General features: G+C 61.3%; 1 protein-coding gene across 4 annotated transcripts in view; it reads right to left on the bottom strand.

The window, feature by feature from the left end:
• Positions 1-19,270, bottom strand: part of LOC114019215 (nascent polypeptide-associated complex subunit alpha, muscle-specific form-like) — a 19,796-nt gene extending 526 nt beyond the window's left edge. Inside the window, exons 1-12 of one of the 4 annotated variants that reach the window (XM_037911460.2) lie at positions 19,072-19,261; positions 17,157-17,501; positions 13,994-14,098; positions 10,451-13,120; positions 9,639-9,751; positions 9,379-9,437; positions 8,867-9,030; positions 8,065-8,227; positions 7,461-7,652; positions 2,595-2,816; positions 685-838; positions 1-53 (exon numbers count right to left, since the gene is read on the bottom strand). The exon at positions 1-53 is cut by the window's left edge and continues 526 nt beyond it. In XM_037911460.2, the coding sequence (XP_037767388.2) occupies positions 1-53; positions 685-838; positions 2,595-2,816; positions 7,461-7,652; positions 8,065-8,227; positions 8,867-9,030; positions 9,379-9,437; positions 9,639-9,751; positions 10,451-13,120; positions 13,994-14,098; positions 17,157-17,501; positions 19,072-19,114 (4,283 nt within the window). In that variant the 5' untranslated portion in view covers positions 19,115-19,261. The other 3 variants (XM_043523895.1, XM_043523896.1, XM_043523897.1) reach the window with 3 other exon arrangements.
• Positions 19,271-20,266: the final 996 nt, after the last annotated feature.

The following is a 20,266-nucleotide window of genomic DNA, read 5'->3' as shown; positions in this document are numbered from 1 at the left end:
TCGACCAGTTCCATCCCCTCACAGTAGGAATGAGGTCGCCTACTCGCTTTGGGCTGTGGAGAAAGCAGTTTCATCTTTTAGTGACAAGAGACTAACGGTGCCTGGTCCTAGCTATTGACTGAGAGCCCAGCTCCCCTCAGTAAGCCATGTTCACCTCACTCATGCGGCACAGACCACTTCAGTGGCGGGTTTGGCCCCAGGTGTAGCTTCAAAAACATTTTCATCTATTTCTGAGAGTTAACCTCGTGAGTACATGAAGGAGGAGGAAACACTTATGAAACTTCCACCCCTGAGAAACTGGCCAGTGGAGGGTTCTTCCAGGCTCCGTTAAGTGGGCTGTGGGCCACAGCAAAACCCCAAGCCTTCCTCCCCTGCAGCAGCTCAGTGCTGGATTCCGGTTTAGGAAAAGGAGACAAAGGGTGTGGCCAGAGCGTGCTAGTGACCAGTGACCCCTTCCCTTAAGGGGGCATAGCCAGATTTTGAGTCAGTAATTAAAGCAAAAAGTAAATTGTACAGCTGGAAGTGAAGACTTGGAAATGAATGTTAGGATGTTTAAAAAAAGGCTTGTTTATGATTTCTGATTTATCCTCTGCTTCTCAGCATAACGTACGTTACACTGCAATCACTGCCTAGATTGACTTATTGTTCAGGGAGCTTATCTTAGGTTGTTAGCACTCTACTTACTGGCCGTTGTCTGGAAAGATGATGTAGAATTGGAAAGGGTGTCCACTGAACTGGTTCCATTGGCCAACTTGACACAGAAATATCACTGGCTTTTCCAGAGTCAATCATGGGATCGTTTATGCTACTAGAACTTGTGTCCCAGTCACAGGGAAAGCTAGAAGAAAAGACTGAGGTGGTGAATAAAGACTCAGTTTAAAAAACAAAACAAAACTTCCTAGCACTGTCTTCTTTTGTCAGCTACAGCTTAATCTTCGCAGTGTTCTTAAAGCACAGTAGAGAATCTGTGGGCCAGGGTCCCATCCCCACAGTAGTCAGTTCCTGGGAATCTGCATATGGGGACAGGTTTCAGAGTAGCAACCGTGTTAGTCTGTATCCACAAAAAGAAGAGGAGGACTTGTGGCACCTTAGAGAGACTAACAAATTTATCTGAGCATAAGCTTTCGTGAGCATAAGCTTTCCCTCTGCATGACTGCACCAGGATGTACATATTAAATGTACAAAGTTAATGCAAGTTCTACCCATGGGAAATGACAAGGGGCAGAAAGGGATAAAACTAATTCTCAGGCTTTAAAAGGCATCACTACTTTTCCCCGGAGCAGACTACTTAAAAGCAGTGTCGAAGCAGGCCCAAGGGGATTGATGGAGACCTGCAGAGTCCTATCTCCCTCTGCAACCAGAACCCCCCCAGCAGGGAGAGGGGCTGTTATTTTATGGTTAGCAGTTTGTTTCTCAAATTGGAAACAATTTCGTTCCTTTTTCCATTCACACCCCTGGAAGCTGATTACACCCTTTTCTGGTTAGTGCCCTGCTGTGAGCTCAAAACAAGCAATAACACTGGAAAGTTGTTTAAAGCTTGATAGCCTCTTCCATAAATAAGCCTTTGCTGGCCTGCAGGATGTATTGGCCCTACGCCAGAGGCAAGGCCAGCTGCTGCTCCTTAACACATTTAAATTCTGCCCTTTCCTGTGAGATCTCCCTCACCCCCAAAAACTCTGCTCTGGGTTTACTGCAGTGGTGCCAGCTGGTCTGCTGACACTGTGTGTGAGTGAACCAGGGGGCTGAAGCTGTCAAATTGGTGTTTAAAATCAAAACATGGCCCTGGGTGTCAGATCAACAAATCTCTGCCAAGAACACTTCCCCCCATGCACATGGTTTGTGAGTGCCCTGCTGTTTGCTGTCCCTTTAACCAGAGCCAACTGGCCCAGCCAGTCCATCCCTCCCTCCTCTCTAGATTCCACAGCAGACACATTTTAAAAGGTCTGCGGGTCGAGAGACATGGGCAAACTCTTTGAGGGGACATGCTGTTTATACAGCAAATGTTTTTAAACCAGTTCCCCAAAGAAAATAGGTAATACCAGTAAAAAGGGTTTTTTTGCTTGTATATTTGCATCTACACTAGGGCTCTTTGCAGCATAGCTGTGTCACTTAAGAGGTGTGATTTGTTTCCACGTGTAACACCGTCAGACCCCAGCTGGCGGGCAGGATCGAACTGGGGCCCTCTGGAGCTTAGTGCATGACCCTCTACTGCATGGGCTAAAAGCTACCTGGCTGTTAACTAAGGCTGTAGAGCAGACTCATATTCTCTCTCTAAGTGGTCTCGGTGTCACTAGCTGGGACAGACCACCACACCCAGAAGGTGTGTGGGTTACACATGCTCCTGGCTGAAATAGCTATGCTGCCAAAACTTAAGTGCAGCTGGAAAGCAGCCACATGTGAAGGGCTCTTGCATGCTCTGAAATTGACTCGTCTCTGCTATTCCATTCATGTGCTCCTATCTCCCCTAGCACCCCTCAACACTGGCATCCAAGTAAGCTTGCCCCACAATAGACCATAACAGAGGTAATCCTGGTCTCTCCTATGCATTTTCCTAAACCAATAGTGGAGTGGAACATGCTGATGATCAAAGTTACCTGGGCCTGCAAACTGTGCTGATAGGCGTGGTCTGCTGCTCGTATCTGTCTGGGATCATAGTGTCATCCTTACAGCTGCAACAGCTGTGGTCTAGCATCTGTAAGTGGAGCAGCTCCTCGGAGTTGCTGAAAGCTGGGTTGTCCAAAGAATTGGCAGAGGCGAGCCAAGGCTGAGACCAGTACTGAGCTGACACATCGTCGAGGCGACAAAACCGTCGGTAGCTGAAAGAACGAGGCAGGACTTTACTATAGCAATTCCCAAAGCAACGCTATTTATTACTGGTACAAGCCAGTCATTTTAGCGCAGGGCCTTAACAGCAGCTTACATAAGGAAGCTTTTCATTCTACAAACTGTGGAGAGCTGAGCTGCACAAGAGAAAGTGAGAAATCTGCATGATGTGCGTGTTACTGTTTAAACCCATTAGCTCTGAGTCACCGGTGTCTGGGCCTAGGAGAAAAGGCAGCAAAGGGAAGTGGCTACGCTTCACTTGGAGTGACAGCGAAGCACACTAGCTGTTTCTGACCAAGCCCCTTCATGGATGTTCTGGAATAAGAGTGCCTTGTTCCTGCTTACTTAAACCCACGTCCATATGGCTTAAGCACAAGCTGGGCAGACAAGCCCCAAGGCAGCTGCAGCTACCTGCCAGCCCAGGGTGTCCAGTCTTTGGCACCAGTTTAAAAGGAGGAGGAAGGGCTTTTATCTGCCAGGAGCAGGTTTTAGTCTGCTGCGTGACCTCCAAACGGTTTGTGACCTGTGCGCAATGCCTGCGACACACATGGTGGGCTGCAGCTTGAAGGGGTAAGAGGCTTATCCCACGTCTCCGGAGCACGAGGGCTCTGCCCAGTGTTAACAGACTCCTCCTCGTGCACACACACACTACACACGTCTAATGTGGAGCTACGATGATGGGGCCAGGGCCATAGTTAAAGCCCAAGGAGGTATTTTAAATGACACCCAATAAAGGCAGATCCATGAGCTGTAACAAGTCCACTTCCATGCTAGCCAGAAACCTCCTGGTGGCTGGTCTCTCTGCTTGCGCCCGTCAGAAGGCAGTTCTGTAGCTGAAGTTGTTTTCCAATCTGTTGACGTAAACACGGTTCAGTGAACGCTGAACTCTGGGGCCCTAGCATTGCCTTCAGAAACATCTGCATTTTTAACTCGCTCCCCAGCCTCGGTGTTACCCTCTGCTTCCTGTGGCCTCTCCATGCACTCTGGCAAGCTTTCCCCAAGTCACACGCACCCTCTAGCCAGGGGTGGGGCATGTTCTGGAAGGACAAACAACATCAGATGGCAAGCAGCCTGCAGCTGTTGTGGTTTGTTTCCTTGGGAACAAGTGTCCCCGTCCCCCGCCCTGAAGAAGACCAGGTCAGTGGAGCATTGTGAGGCGTGTCCCACTGCAGCGAGGGTAGCACGACCCGTCCGGCTGCGGCCAGGATGTGGACAACACTGACTGGCCCTGCTGCAAGAGAGGCAGGGGCTTGGTCAGCCGTCCAGAACGGGTGAGGGTGGCGCACAGCTGCGGCTGTCTGCAGCAGCCGGCCGCTTGCTCTGGGGCCGTGGTTCCTAGCCATGCGCGCATGGAGGAGTCATTCCCGTTGCCCCAGCCTCACGCACTGGCTCAGACTCGGGGCCCTCGGACACTCCGGACTTCTTACGCTGCTGCCCAGGGGCTGGCTGGCAGGAGTAGGACTGTGCTGGGGTGGGGGCGGGGGGTTTGTCGGTGTCACAGAGAGGGGCCTAGTAAGGATCTTTCCACTGGGGGGAGGGAAAGATGTTGAGCCTACTCCCTGCCGGGCTCCTGCCTGCACAGACAAGGAGGCTGCACTGAGGCAGCCCTGCCCGACCCCCAGCTGCCAGCTCCCACGTCACAGGGCCTGAGGCTGGATATTCCCCCCAGCATCGTCCAGCAGCTGCTGCCCCATCCACCCCCTTGCCCTGGGCCTCCTGGGGGGGTGGTTGAGGTGAGCAGGCTGCAGCAGCTCCGCCTTCCTCCAGTGCTGCCCAGAGCTGGCTGCAGGGATCCATGTAACAGCCAGGCCTGTTCCCGCCAGTTCAGGGCCCCCTGCCCGGGAACTTCACTTGGAGACATTCTTCACGGCCTGCTGCTTTGGGTCCACCCCAGAGTGCTGAGGCCCTGATGCTCACAGCTGCCAGCACTCCCTGCTTGCAGAACGAATCCTGCACACACCCTGCCCCGCCTTGCTTTTTTTTAAATGTGCCCATCCCCCCCTCATGGATGTACTCACTGGGCCACTTCCTGGCAACTTCAGTTTAAAAATATCACCAATTGCCTCCTCTCTGGCACCAAACCCAACCCCACCCCCCACGCGGCTTGGGCGGGGGGTGCTCCAACCAAGGGTGGCCCTCTATGATGAGCCGAGCTGCTGCCATTCAGGCCAGGCTACATCAGAGCCAGAGGTGAGCGGCTCTGGTACCCAACACCGCCTAATGCCAGCTGGTGCAGGGAAGAAATCCTGCAGGGAGGCAGTACAGGATGGTGGCCGTAGGAGAAGCATCCTTCATCCCGCCTGTGTTTGCAATTGGGACTAGGTGGTTTTATATCCCTGCCAAAACTTTATGGGGGTGGTTTTGTTATTTTTTAATTCTGAATATTTTCATTCTCTAGCTAACACTCCTTTCACGCCTGCTGTCCTCAGGCCCTCGATATCTTGTGACAGGGAGTCCCAAGGGCTCACGATGCATGGTATGACAAGTTGTTCCTTTTTCATCAGTTTTGAATTTCCCACTCTTGAGTGTCCCTGAACATCCCAGGGACATTCATGTATGAGAGACAGGAACTACTAGTCTTTGATCTGTAAACTTCTGTCATGTCCCTCTGATTCATTTCCTCTCTGAGCTAAACAAGTCCTTTGTCCCATGCCGGGGAGAGGTTCTAGAGCCCCAGAGCAGCCGGTAGCCAGGCCCCTCTGCACTCTCCTGCCACGGCTCAGCAGCCAGGCGATCCCTGGCCATGGCCAGGGGGCTGACGGACAGCACGCGCGTTGGAGCCGTGCAGCCCAGCCCTCGCACGAGGCCCAGAACAATGGCTCTGCTCTCGTTACGTCCCAAATTCCTCCCGAGCCGGATTTCCGCTGGAGCTTCCGCAGCCTCCTGCTCCTCGCCTGTCCCTCGAAGGGAGCCCTGGGGAGCTATCACTCTCACACAGGCAGGAAATGAGGCTGGCTGCAGAGGCACCGACGACACTGGGGGGGCACCCCCCCCATCACCTCGCACTGACCCCTCTGGGCAGTCGAAGCAGGGAGCTCGATTCAGCAACACCTCAGCCAGACCGACCCTTGTCCCGCCTCAGGCGTTAGACTCAGCAGAGCTGGGGGCAGAGCCCCGGGCTGGGATAATGGGCCTGTGGGTTGAGACAGAGCTGGGTGCGTGTGTGTGTGGGGGGGGCGGTGTGGGTTGGAATGGGGGGAACAGGGCGCTGCAGGGCAGGATGGGGAGGGGAAGAGGCAGAGCTGGAATAACCGGGGCCAGCAGGTTGAGCCTGAGGGTGGGGCATTGTCAGAGCTGTGTGTAGGCAGGGGGGCATCTGCGGGGCAGGGCTGGGATACAGGGGCCTGTGGGTCAGGACTGAGGCGCATCAGCAGAAAGACGTGAAAGACCCTCGCCCAAGCCCCACAAGGCCAGGCCAGCCCATTCGGTCAGTGAGCCCCAGTAGGACAAGCTGGTCGTGAAGACTCTTGGGGCCCCGCAAGGCTCCCCAGCAAGCACAAGCTCCCGGTGCCAGTGGAGGGGTGTTCGTGCTCCCCTCTTCCCACCCCAGCCTGGGACCAGCGATCAGCCCCGCAGAGCGTTTGTCGGGGCAGGACTCAGAGCAGGCCCAGTCCCGTTTCCCTGCCCACAATCCTGGACAAGCAGCAAAAGCCTCAAGGTCACCTCAGTGAGTGACACTGCGGACAGGGGCCCGGGAGCGTCCCACACTGCCCAGTCAAAGGGACGAGACAGCGACTCCGCAACCAGCTCCCGGCCCAGACCAGCAGAACGGCCTCAAAAGCCCCCCACGGGCCCCGGGATCGTGCCCATCTCCAACTGTCCCCCCCCCCACACACACACACACAACAACGCCCCGGCAGGGAGCCAGCAGTGCAGGCCCAGCCGGGGGGGCATGCCGGGCGGGGGCAGAGGGCGTCTGTGTACAAGCAGACGTGAGATCCTCCACGGGCGGGGCAGGGGAGGCTGGAGGTGTGGTGTCCGTAGTCCCTGGGGCAAGACTCCCTAAGGGTGTTCCAGGTAGGAAGTGGGGGGACGTGGGCGCTGCACCCTGAAGGGGCAGGAGGGTGCCTGGTTCCCCAGGGGCATCCCCGCTTTGGGCAGAGAGGGGCCCTGGGGGTGCACAGAGGTGTAGGTAGAGACAGCGTCCCCAGGTAGGGGTACACGGTGTTTCCAGGTGGGTGTGGAAGGCAAAGGGAAGTGGGGGGGGTCCCAGGGCTGGGGGGGGTGTCAATGCAGCTGGGGACTCCAGAAAAACACGTGCCTAATCTGCCTCCGTGAGCACAGAGGGCCCAGCCGGGCGGGGGCACGTCTCCTGTGCCCAGCGCAACACGCCCCACACAGCAGGCGCATGGGGCCAGCTGGCTCAGAGGGCATTTCCCAGCCCTGCCCCCAGTCCCTCTGTCTACCCCAGAGCGTGGGAGCTCAGGCCAGGCAGAGCTGCAGGGCGACAGCCAGAGCGTGGGGCTGAACCACCCTCCGCACTGCAGGCTCCCGGCCCCCCGGAAGGGCAGAGGGGGCTCAGGCCCCCGTGGCGCTCGCTGAGGGGCATCCGCCTCACAGGGCCACCACCAACCCGGGGGCCAAAAGGGGAGAGGCTCCTTAGCTGGCTCCGGCCCCGCCCGGCCACGCTTCCTCACCTGCTTTTGGTCTGATCAACCCTGGCCTCCAGGAGCAGCGCCTTGAACCTCCGGACCACCAGGCAGGCGATGGCAAGGCCCAGCAGGGCCACGGTCAGCAGCACCCCACAGGCCACACCCAGCAGGCTCTGCTGGGTCACCTTGTAGTCGCAGCGCGGGCCCATGAACCAGTAGTCACTGCCAATGGGGCACCTGCAGCACCGCGGGAGAGGGTCAGAGGGGCAGGCTCTGCTCCCCAGCACGCGGACCCCAGGTCCCACCTCCTGCCCCTCGTCATCCCTCCACATCACAGTGCCCGGCCGTGCCAGGCCCTTGGGGCTCCTATCCCTGCTGCTGTTCGGGGGCCAGCCAGGGAGGACTCAGACCGGGACACTGGGTGCACAGGGCATAGGGAGCCGGGGAGAGGGGGCGGCGCCTGCCCACGGACTCTCACCCCAGACCAGGTCAGCAGCGACCGAGAGCCCCCGTTATTCACGCCAGGCTCCTCCACCTTGGGGCCCAGCCCAGAATCTCGTTTCTTCTCCATCCACTGCCGTGGGGTGGCCTACCCCAGCCTAGCCTGTGCTGGGCCCTGCCCCCAGGCTGCCGTCTGCGTGATACTCACTGGCACACGGGCTCGTGGGCACGCGGGTGTGTGCAGATGCCGTGGTTCTTGCAGTAATCTCTGTGGCACACGGACGTGCAGCTGGCATTGCCGGCCCCACTGCTGATGCACTCAAAGCCGGCGTGGCACGAGAAGAGGGCCGTGCACAGGTCCAGCTGCCTCTCTGCAGACAGACAGACACAGACCGTCTAGAGCGCTGCAACACCCTGCCCCAACCCCCACCTCCCCAGGGGAGCCAGAGGGCACAGAGCCAGCCTCCTTGGGCTCGGCTTCTCTCTCTGCCACGGACTCGCCAAGACGCTGGGGAAGGCCCTTTCCTCCACCAGGCCCATCTGCACAATGTGGGGATCGGCTCTGCGAGGCATCCGCGCTAGAGAGCAGCTTGCCCCAGATCACGACTGCGGAAATGGCCCCTGCTCACCCCAGCAATGCCATAGCGCTCCCTGCCTGCGCCCGCCAGCCCCGCAGAGCCAGCCTGGCTGCATGAGGGGGCAGCCACCGGGTCTGGGGCACAACACGCTGCCTGCGAGGTCCCCAGTGAGCTCCCGGAATGAGAAGCCCTTCCAGGGCGTGCTGAGCCGCGGGGGGCGGGGGTTGTGGCACAGAGCTGACAGGACGATGAGGGAATGGAGGGTGCATGGGGGGCTGCAGTTGGGGGTGGGGGAGCAAACAGAGCCAGGGCAGGAGGTCTGGGGGGGGAGGGGAGACGCAGAAGCCAGTGAAGCTCCATGCCCAGGCCTTGGCAGCCCTGCTCCTTTGCAGCAACTCTATGCCCTGCTGCCATGCGCCCCAAGCAACTCACCCAGGACCACGTTCCACAGCACGATGGCACTGGCGATGCGGAGACCCGAGCGGGCGGCGCCCGACAGCACCGTCCGGTTTAAAAGGGCGCCCAAGCCCTGCACTGGCCCACGCAGCCGCTCCGCAGCGAAGAGGGCATCGTACTCCAGCACCACGCTGCCTTTCCTGGGGGAGCAGCCAGAGAGAGGGGTCAGAGCCTACCCTCAGGGGCAGCCAGTCACGAGCGGAGCATGGGGGGGCTGCACTCCCTCCCAGCTACCCGTGCTCCTCTTCCAGCTGCAGGGCCGGTGCCGATGCTTTGGCTCTGCAGGCTCAGGGTCTGACCGGGGGAATGGGGCAGGCGGGGGGTGCGCAGGGGACACCACGAGCTCTGACACAAAGTCACAACAGTGTGACGGCGACACAGGACAAGCCGAAGCCCGAGCTGTGCAGTTCACTCTCCCCACCCGTGCGGGGGCTGCTCCCCGGGCCCCTGCACACGGAGGGGAGCTGGGCCGCCGGGCACGCTCTTACCTGATCCTCGTCACTTCCAGGCTCTGGAATCCCGGCACAGCCGTGAAGAGGGGCGCCACCTGTGTGGGGAAACAGGGAGGAGGCGCATTGTGACGAGAGAATTGGCCCCAGCTGCAGGGGACCCCGGTCTCCGAGCCCACAGCCACCCATGGTGACGGTCACTGGACAGCGCGCTCCCTGCCCTGCCACACCACAGCCATTAACCACCAGGTCAGGCCCCGTGTGACAGCCCCGCCCGCCCCAGCGCCCCCCGGGCTCACCGTCTCATTGAAACTCTGCACCAGGCTGCGATGGGCCTGCGACCCGGGAGTCCGGAAGGCGCCAACGAATTCCATATCCAGCGCGAGTTCACAGGGCATGCGGAGACGGGTGGCTGTGAGGCAAGACACCCCGAGCCCAGCCCACAGGGAAACCGTTACTGCGCAGTGCTTGGCCCACGCCCCGGCCAGCTCTGCACAGCAGCAGCGCCCCGGTTCAGGCTGGCACCAAACACCGAGCTTGGGACAACAGGGAGGGAAGACGTGGGGAAGCGAGGGAGAGCGGGGCGCAGGCGCCTGGGCATGGAGCCATGAGGCACAGCGAGTCAGCAGAGCTGTGCCAGGCCTGCAGTCACCCCAAAGGCCTCACGGGCTCCAGACTCGCTGCCCGGAGGGATCACCATGGACAGCTGGAGCGTGCCCTCGGCGTGGCTCAGCACCACTGGAAGCAGACACCCGCGGCCTGCTCTGGGGCCACCCCACACGCAGAACCATGTCCCCCAGTGGGCACCACGGCAGGATTGCAGAGGGGGCCTGAGCAGCATGGCACGGGGGGAGCTCCCAGCAAAGGGGCTGACATGGTGTCAGGGGCATTAGCCTGACCTGCATGGGGCCCCATACTGGCTGTGCCTGGCCAGAGGAGAGCCCACTACCCCATTCATCCCGCCCCTGGCACATTGCTTTACCAGCATGCTGCCTTTAGACTGCCCCAGCTGCACCCCTGACCGTATGCGACTCCCCGTCCCTCTCCCCCGCAGGATGTCCCCGCCCAGAGAGCAGCCCAGAAATCCAGGGGCAGGTGCTGCCCGACTGACCTTTGAGAAGAGGAGGCTGGTCTTCCACAACGAACACGCTCTGTGCCCTGCCACGGGCACCCTTGGTGGTGACAGGCAGGGGCTGCCCATCTGTCGCACCAGCTGGGCCAGGAGTCACGGGTGGCATCGCTGCCCTGAGCTGCGTGCTGGCGAAGGGGACATTCGTCCTGGCACTGCTCACGGGATCCGTAACATCGGCACCCCATGCCCTCGGGGTGGCTGCCAGGGGGGGCCAGGGACTCCTGCTGCCAGCTGGGGACCCAGCACTCTCAGCGGTTAGTATCAGCTCTGGGGTGGGGGGCGTGGGGCTGAACAGGGCCCCGGTGTTGATGCTCAGAAAGCTCCTCCCAGCCCCGCTCGGGGTTCTTGTGTCAGTGGCTTGGCTGGAATTCCCCGGTTCAGCCCCAGCCTGCGCAGCCCAGGCTGGGGGGGTCGTTGCCCGCTGGCCCAGCCTCTCTGTCCCTCCCCTCCAGCTGGCAGATGCCAATGAGGGCGTTGCCACTGAGGCATTAGTGGTCGCCGTGTCCCACGATGGAGACTGGGTGGTGGCCACGCCGAGCTCTGCGAGTCCCAGGGCAGCGGGAGACCCCGAAATGTCCTTCTCTAAGGAGAATGGGGAACTCAGCCTGGTCCCGGGAGGGTCAGGGGGCTCTGTCGGGCTGAGCGCAGTGGATCCTCTCTGCAGAGTGGCTGCCGGTGTATCCGCTCTAGCAGGCTGGCTGGCTGGCGAAGGCTGAAAGCCCAGAGGAGTAGTGGCTTGCACGGTGCCAGGGCCATGGGGCACGTCTTCCCCGCTGGAGGCTCCCGGGAACACTCCCTCCTGAGACGTCACTGCCATGACTGGGGAAGGAGCCAGGGAGGGCTGCTTGGCCCCATGAGTGCAGGAGACGGGAGGCTGGGAGGACGTGCCCACAGACACAGCCGTACCGGGCGCGGCTGTGACCGTGCTGCGGGGCTCCCCTGTGCCAGGCACTCGAGTCCTCGCAGCAGGGGTTTCAGGGAGCCAGGTGAGAGTCCGGAATAACCGCTCCAAGGCTGGGGCTGGTGTTGACAGCCTGGGCTCCAGGGCGCGCTCACTGAGAGACCCGTTCTCGTGGCCAGGAGCTGTGGGGTGAGAGACACTGGACCCTGTGCTGAGCTGCTCAGCTGGCGCTGGGGGCTGGGCCGAGCCAGGGGATGGGGCAGGTGCTGTGAGGTTGCCCAAAGGCCTTGGGGTCCCAGCGAAGACACTTGGCGTCTTATCTGGAGAAGTCCCGGGGAATGACTCTGCCCACGACGCTGCCCGAGGGTCCCCCTCTATGCGCGTGTCAGTGGAGAGAGACAAGTCCATGTTTTCTGGGACTCCATCGACACCTCTGCGCCCTGGCGACTCCTCAGAGCCAGCCTCCGCCAGCGTATGGCCCCGGTCCTCCCCAGGCCTGGGGCTCCCCAGGGGCACCATGCGACGCATGCTGGAATGGAGTCCTGGGGCAGAGTGAGCTGTTGTGGCGAGCGTCTCTGTCAGGCTGCTCCCTGGGGTGCGCATTGGGGTCCCACTGGTCTCTGTGGCTGGCTGAGCTTTGCCCCCCAGCCGCCAGGTCAGACTCTCCCGGCCATCCAGCTGCAGAGCAGGTGTCTGGCTGGTTTCCAGAGAGTCGCACGGTGCGGGGGCTGCAGTGCGCATGGCGGGCTCCGTCTGTCCTCGCGGCAGGGTGCCAGAGCCCTCAGTGGGGCTTGGCAGCCTGGCCCCTAGGCCCAGGTCAGTGAAGTCCAACTCCGTAGTAACGGCAGCTTCCCTGTGTGCCGTCCCCAGCCCCCGCATCCCTCCTCCAAAGTGCTGAGCCCCATCGTCCCCTGCGCTAGCCCCGGGAGCAGGGCTGGTCACGGGCACAGAGGGAGGCAACAAGGTTACTGGCTTCTGGGAGCCCACAGCACTGCCCTGGCTGGTCTCCACACTGGTCTCACTCAGGGTGAGAGCAGCCTCCGGCGTTTCCATGCTCCATGGCTCTGGGTCCGAGGGCCCTGCCGTGAGCGCGCGCTCCCCACTGGGGTACACTGGATCCGTTACTGCGGAGATGCTGGAAGGTGCCTGGTCCCATGAAGCCGGCTCCCGGGCGGCAGAGCCAGGAAACACCACGGGTGAATTTGTAGGGGTGCTGCTGCCCCCCAGGGAAGTGGGATCTTTTGCCCTCAGGTTTTCCAGAGGGACTGTCCCAGGGAGAGGCACCAGCGTGGGATTTGCTGCCTTGAACTGTGACCTCGCAGAGAACAAGGGGCTGCTGGTCTTTCCAGCGGGCGTCTCCTTTCCTGCAGCAGACGGGTGCATACGCACTCCCGGGTCGCGGGCTTTGTCCCAGTGCTCAGCAGCTGCTGCAGTGGCCGGTGGCTGCACACGCTCAGCGTTCGCTCCATCCTGAGCCACAGGCCCGTTCCTTCTCCTGCCCAGCCACGTCCTTCGGGGCACAGGGGCAGCGTTACTCAGCGCATCTCCAGGGCTCTCTGCAGTGCTGGCAGGCCAGGCCGCAGGGCTCTGGTGGGGAGCAAGGCCAGGGCGAGGGCCTGGGGCTGCCTTGCTGGTGCCGTGGAGACGCTCAGCAGCTCCAGATAACACAGCCCCCCTCAGCTTCACCGGGGCCTCTTGTGATGCCACCTGCCCAACATCTTCCCTCAGAGCCTCCGGGGCATCCACACCTAATGAGAGAGGCAAAGCTGTGAGCCCAAGGAGTCACTCTGGTCCCGGGGGACTGAAAAGCTTTTACTAGCCCAAGGCTTGGAGTCAGGACTCCTGGGTTCTCAGCCTGCCCCAGGCCTGAGAGTGACTCTCTGCGACCCCTTGGGCAAGGCAATTCCCCTCTCTGTAAAGTGGGGACTAAGGCCCGGCCCCACCTCCCGGGGGACACGTGATGAGTCGCTGGGGAGGGTTTGCAGAGCGCAGCTGCCGTGGGCTGGAAATGTTCCATACTCCGCTCAGCCATGTGGCCCCGAGGGCAGCGCAGGGCTCAGAGTGGGGCAGGCTGGGGAGCCGGGAAGGTCTGAGCTGTGAACGCTGAGTCAGGGGCTATGCCAATGCTGCATTCCCCATCTCTGAGCGGGGCTGAGTCCAGAGGCGGGGTTTCCCCCTGACTCACCCCAGAGCAGGACACAGCGATGCCCCAAGACAGCCCCGTATACCCAGGAGGGAGCTGGATCTCACCTTGCCCATCTAGCCCGACAGCTCTCTGGGCCTGAGTTCTCGGGATAAGGGAGAGGAACAGCAGAAAAGCCCAGCCCCAGCCCAGGGGCCTCTGCCTACTCTGCCTGAGCCCTGGGCAGGAGATGAACCCGGCCGAGAGGTGGGAAATGCCCACAGAAAGGCCGGGCCAGCCTTTTGGGCTGGCTGACTGACACGACCGGCACAGGACGGGGTTGGTGACTGGAGGGAGCATCCAACCCCCTCCCAGGGAGAGCGGGACCATCTCACCCAGCCCTAGGGGCGAGGATAAGGCTCCCTGGGAATCAGAACCCCCCTGGCTCCCTGTGACTTCCCCCCAGCCCCATCGCCTAGTGCCCAGGCAGAGCCTTTACCTGTCCGGCAGCGTTGCCCCGTTGAGTTCCCAGGGCAGAGACAGGTCTGTGCCGATCCCACCACGGAGCAGCAAAGGGCCAGCCGCGCACACCAATCCACAGCCACTGGAGGGAGAGAGAGCGGGCACTGCTCATATCCGGGTCCCCTCCGGCCGGAGACAGCGCAGAGAGCCCTGCACCCAGCCCGAGACGCGGGAATGCTACAGCCGGAGCGCCGGAGGCAGGCCAGGCAACACACGCACACCGGCCCGGTGGAGGCAGTGCTGGGCGACGTGCCCCACGTGGCAGCTCGCCGGTGCGGTCTCGGCCTGCCAGGCTCTGAGGGGCACGCCCCCAAGCACGGCTGGCCAGGATGTTTCCAGTCCATGGGCCATGCAAGCGCTCAAGTGCTTTCCTTTCACTAACCAAACAAGCAGGCCACAATGGGGCCCGGGACACCACGGTGACAAGGGGGACTCACGCACTCACCCTCCCCGACCGAGACCCCGACAAGCTACCGTTGTGGAAACGCTGACGGGCATGGGACACGGGACGGGCGCTGCCTCTCTGGCTGGGATGGACGGAAAACCAACCCGCGTGTACTGTTCACACGCTGCAGAGCAAGCTGAGGTATTTGCCACAAGGAGAGCCCTGCATAAAGGCCTCGTCTCCCAAGCCTCAAAAACGACTGGCACTGGCCAATTATTAACAAGCCCTCCCCTGCCAAAGCCCAAATCTCCAAGAGAACAAAGCCAAGCCAAGCAGGGTGTTTCCACCTACCCCCAACCCAGAGCAGCCGCATTGCTATGGCCATGGGCCTAGGGGTTTGGGAGGATGATATAAGCACTAGCGATCCTGGCAAGGAGACACGTTCGCTGTGGCCCAGGAGCAGACTCTGGCCAAGCGCATTACTGCACTGGAAGGAACAAGGGCCATGACCGAGGAAAGGCCCGAGTGCACCCTGCCTCGTGACCCAGCTCCGCCCCCAGTGTGGGCGGGGGGGCAGCTTTGACTAGGGACTGCAACAGGAATCCAGAACCAGGCAGCGCTAGCGAGGAGGGAGATGCAGCTCCCCGCACTGAAATCATGCTGCAGCTCTGGTTGGCAACATGCTCTGGATGCAATAATGCTTAGGGCAGCCGTTCCCAAGCTGGGGGTCACACCCCGAAACGAGGCTGCTGGGCCATTCAAATGTTTCCATTTCCCACTGCTGCCTCTCAAGCAATCCAAGCGCTTTCAAGCGCCACCTCGTCACCTTGGCCAATGGGAAGCAATTCCCAAATTCGCGCCGCCCCAGCGACAGCTCATTAGCCTTTGCCAGTAATTTGGGGCACCTGTCTTCTGTTGGGCATAAGCACCTGCTTACACATGGGTACTGGTCTGGCTTCAATGGCGCACTCCCCTGGGAGTAAAACCAGGCACAGGCTCGCATGCTGGCAGGACTGGGGCGCTGGTTTGTTCCTACCTGCAAGGCTTTCCTAATTCAAGGTCTGCGACAGATTCTAGCTCAAATGAGGTGACGCTTGTACAGTCTGAGCCAAGCATTGGCAGTGAGCACACCATCAGCATTAGATAAACACAGAAGAATATTGTTGTACAGTGGCCAAAATAGCCCCCTGGTCTCTCTCTGTTTTCCTAAATACTTAATTTCTGCAAACCCAAGACCCCTCCCCCCGGCTCTCACCCCAGCAGCTCAGGGCAGTTCTTTACCCAAAAACCAATCAAGCCATTTTTCAATGTGCAAAAAGTCCTTTTTCTGTAGCTCCTTTGCTTTATACAACCAGCCACTTGGGAATTTAACTCTTTGCAGCATCAGGTTTCATAGAAAGCCATTTCCTGTGAAAGGAAAAGCTGAGGCATGGTTCAAAATCCATCTGGAACTCACCAAAATTACCACCTGCATTTGCATGAATAAATAAAATAGAAACCTCTGTACCAAAACTCCTGCGTTATCTGAATGTAGGTCACATGGTGGGAATAGCATCACTGACACAGAAAACGCCCCCCTCTTTGCTGAACTCCCATTTATCCAAATAAACTCCATGTCTCCCATTTCATTCAGATAACGAGCTCAACGGGCCCATGTAACACACACACAAATGATACAATCACACCATACAATAGATGGGGCCTAGATCACCTGATGAGTGCAGGCTACACGCCTATTCGCTCACAGAGCATCCCAGGAAGCATGTCTGTGATGGTATTTTGCACAGCCCATGTGCATAGCTCAAACCAAAGCAGACACACTGATTCACATTTACTGCAGTGAAAGTCAGCATCTGTATTTCCAAAACACACCCAATAAAAGCAGGGACTTTCGGCACCAGCTTGCAACAATTTTTCTCAGAAACACCAGGAATCAGACGCTCTCCCTGGGGACAGATTACAGGAAATTTTCTCTCAGGGCAAATAATCTCTCCCTGGGCCTATAACTGCCTTTTGCAGCATTTCTTGCCATTTCCTCTGAAGCATCCAGTACTGGCCTCTGCCAGAAGCAAGATACCATGCTAGGTGGAGTGCAGGTCTGGCAATTCCTATGCTATTGGTTATTTAGCCTGTGAAGGAACAGAGCTGAAATCTAACAGGAAACCCCCAGGCTAAAATTTAGAAACAGCAGTGAATGTACTTTTAAAGACAATTCCTTCTCCCCAGACACACCATCTAGCAGGCTGCATGCAGCAGAGGCATGGGCTTCAATATAGGTCAGGCTTTGTCTGCACCAGTTTAACTCACACTGGTTTGCAATGGTTTTAGTTAAACCAGTACATATCCCTCTGGGCATTCCCTTATTGCTGTTTAAGGGTGACTTGTTTTGGTTAGTTTAAACTGAAGCCTAAACAGAGAGAAACCTGATTTAAACCGAAATAAGTGTCCACACGCCTTTGGCACTGGTTTCCCTAAGTCAGCTTTAAAATCACACACAGCTAAACCCGTGCAGCTTTCCCCTGCAGACAGCAGAGTTCTGCATTCACCTACCTTGTGTCCATCATCCCACAGCACCCGCCTTCCCACTAGCACCACACCCCCGCAGTGACTAACCCTGTCTTACACCCTTGCTTTAGCCTGTTTGCTCCTCAGGGCAGGGACTGGCATCGCTGTGCCTTGCACATGGCTCAGCCTGGGTGCAGCAGTTAGGTCAGGCCAAGTGGCAACGGCTCCAGAGTCTCTGAGTGGTTCTTACCCCAGTAAGTGAAAGTGAGACTGGAATCCAGGCTCCCTCTGATCACGGTTCTGCCCTGTCCCTTCAGAAGAAAGCCGTGGGCAATATCCACAGGCCCCTCCCTGCCGGCTCCTTCCCCTGGGCTACCTTCAAAGCGCACGCTAAGGTTGGGATGAGCAGCAGCCTCCAGGGCTTTGATTTCCACGCGTACTTCCTCGGAGGGCAGCGCTGCTACCACCCATGTGCAGGTTCCGGTGGGTGCCAGGGGGCCCTTGGCCGCTGGTAAGTGGATGGTCCCATTAGCTGCACTGATCACGTCTATGATGCCTCCACAGCTCCCACGTTCCTGCAAGGAGCCGGCACCCCCTAGAAGCAGAAATCAAGTCTTGGTCAAAGGCTTCTGGCTCCCGGGGGCACCACTCGTGGACGCCAGCCTCCTCCTCACTGCGGGAGCATCCCCTGGACCAGGCTCTCGGGGGCACCACTCGAGGGTGCCAGCCTCCTCCTCGCTGCGGGAGCATCCCCTGGACCAGGCTCCCGGGGGCACCACCCGTGGGTGCCAGCCTCCTCCTTGCTGCGGGAGCATCCCCTGGACCAGGCTCCCGGGGGCACCACCCATGGGTGCCAGCCTCCTCCTCGCTGCGGGAGCATCCTCTGGACCAGGCTCCCGGGGGACCAACCATGGGTGCCAGCCTCCTCCTCGCTGCGGGAGCATCACCTTGACCAGGCTTCCGGGGGCACCACCCATGGGTGCCAGCTGCCTCCTCGCTGCAGGAGCATCCCCTGGACCAGGCTCCCGGGGCACCACTCATGGATGCCAGCCTCCTCCTCACTGCAGGAGCAGCCCCTGGACCGGGCTCCCGGTGACACCACCAATGGGTGCCAGCCTCCTCCTCACTGCGGGAGCTCCCGGGGGCACCACCCATGGGTGCCAGCTGCCTCCTCGCTGCTGAAGCATCCCCCAGACCAGGCTCCCGGGGGCACCACCCAGGGGTGCCAGCTGCCTCCTCGCTGCAGGAGCATCCCCCGGACCAGGCTCCCGGGGGCACCACCGGTGGGTGCCAGCCTCCTCCTTGCTGCAGGAGCATCCCCCGGACCAGGCTCCCGGGGGCACCACCCGTGGGTGCCAGACGCTTCCTTGCTGCGGAGCATCCCCCGGACCAGGCTCCCGGGGGCACCACCCGTGGGTGCCAGCCTCCTCCTCACTGTGGGAGGATCCCCTGCACTGGGCTCCCGGAGGCACCACCCACGGGTGCCAGCCTACTCCTCACTGCGGGAGCTCCCAGGGACACCACCCCTGGGTGCCAGCTGCCTTCTCGCTGCAGGAGAATCCCCCGGACCAGGCTCCCGGGGACACCACCCATGGGTGCCAGCCTCCTCCTCACTGCGGGAGCATCCCCCGGACCAGGCTCCCGGGGACACCACCCATGGGTGCCAGCCTCCTCCTCACTGCAGGAGAATCCCCCGGACCAGGCTCCCGGGAGCACCACCCATGGGTGCCAGCCTCCTCCTCACTGCAGGAGCATCCCCTGGACCGGGCTCCCGGGGCACCACCCGCGGGTGCCAGCCTCCTCCTCACTGTGGGAGCATCCCCCAGACCAGGCTCCTGGGGACACCACCCGTGGGTGCCAGCCTCCTCCTCACTGCAGGAGAATCCCCCGGACCGGGCTCCTGGGGACACCACCCGTGGGTGCCAGCCTCCTCCTCACTGCAGGAGAATCCCCCGGACCAGGCTCCCGGGGGCACCACCCATGGGTGCCAGCCTCCTCCTCACTGCGGGAGCATCCCCCGGACCAAGCCGCCCTTCAGAGGCGCGGGCCGGGCCGTGCCCCGAGCTGAACCCCCCGCAGCCCTGCGAGCCCCACGCCCCGGGCCGAGCAGCAGCGACTGTCCCCGGGGCTGGGCCCGAGACCCCCGGTACCGGCCCGGCTCTTACCCGCCGCGCCCAGCAGCGCCAGGAGCGGGAGGAGGCTGCCCATGCTGCCCGCGGGCGGAGCGCTCGGCGCCGGCTGCCGGGAGCGCGGGGGCGGCCGCTGCCTGGAGCCGGCGGCAGGAAACCCCCCGCTGCGGCGGCACCAGGGCACGGGACCGCGGAGAGCAGCGCCGCGCACCCCGCCCCAACGCCCCCCAAAGCCCGCCCCCGGCGCCCCAAACCCCGCACTGCCCCGCCCCTCCCCACGCCCCGCCCCCCGGCGCCCCAAACCCCGCACTGCCCCTCCCCACTCCCCGCCCCCGGCGCCCCAAACCCCGCACTGCCCCGCCCCTCCCCACGCCCCGCCCCAATGCCCCCCAAACCCCGCACTGCCCCTCCCCACGCCCCGCCTCCCGGCGCCCCAAACCCCGCACTGCCCCGCCCTCCCCACGCCCCGCCCCCCGGCGCCCCAAACCCCGCACTGCCCCTCCCCACTCCCCGCCCCCGGCGCCCCAAACCCCGCACTGCCCCAAGCTCCGCCCCAATGCCCCCCAAACCCCGCACTGCCCCGCCCTCCCCACGCCCCGCCCCCCGGCGCCCCAAACCCCGCACTGCCCCGCCCCTCCCCACGCCCCGCCCCAATGCCCCCCAAACCCCGCACTGCCCCTCCCCACGCCCCGCCTCCCGGCGCCCCAAACCCCGCACTGCCCCACCCCTCCCCAATGCCCCCCAAACCCCGCACTGCCCCTCCCCACGCCCCGCCTCCCGGCGCCCCAAACCCCGCACTGCCCCACCCCTCCCCACGCCCCGCCCCAATGCCCCCCAAACCCCGCACTGCCCCGCTCTCCCCAAGCCCCGCCCCCAGGCGCCCCAAACCCGCACTGCCCCTCCCCTCCCCAGGCCCCGCCCCCAGGCCCCCCAACCCCGCACTGCCCCTCCCCTCCCCAGGCCCCGCCCCCAGGCCCCCCAACCCCGCACTGCCCCTCCCCTCCCCAAACCCCACCCGCAGCTCCCCTGAACTCCCCCCATAAACAACCCCACCCCAGTGCACCCCTAAGCCCCCATCCACAACCCCTCAAATACACCCCCACCGCCCCAGAATGCATCTCTCACCACAAACCCCACAACCCACACATTCTATAGAACACCTACAGTGCCATTCACAAACAGGCAAAGCCCCACAACGCACTAGGCAAAGAGCCCACAGCACATTAGACAG

The sequence above is a fragment of the Chelonia mydas genome, chromosome 10 (assembly GCF_015237465.2).
Source record: "Chelonia mydas isolate rCheMyd1 chromosome 10, rCheMyd1.pri.v2, whole genome shotgun sequence".
Classification (NCBI taxonomy): domain Eukaryota; kingdom Metazoa; phylum Chordata; order Testudines; family Cheloniidae; genus Chelonia; species Chelonia mydas.
This window is presented reverse-complemented; position numbering and strand designations above follow the sequence as displayed.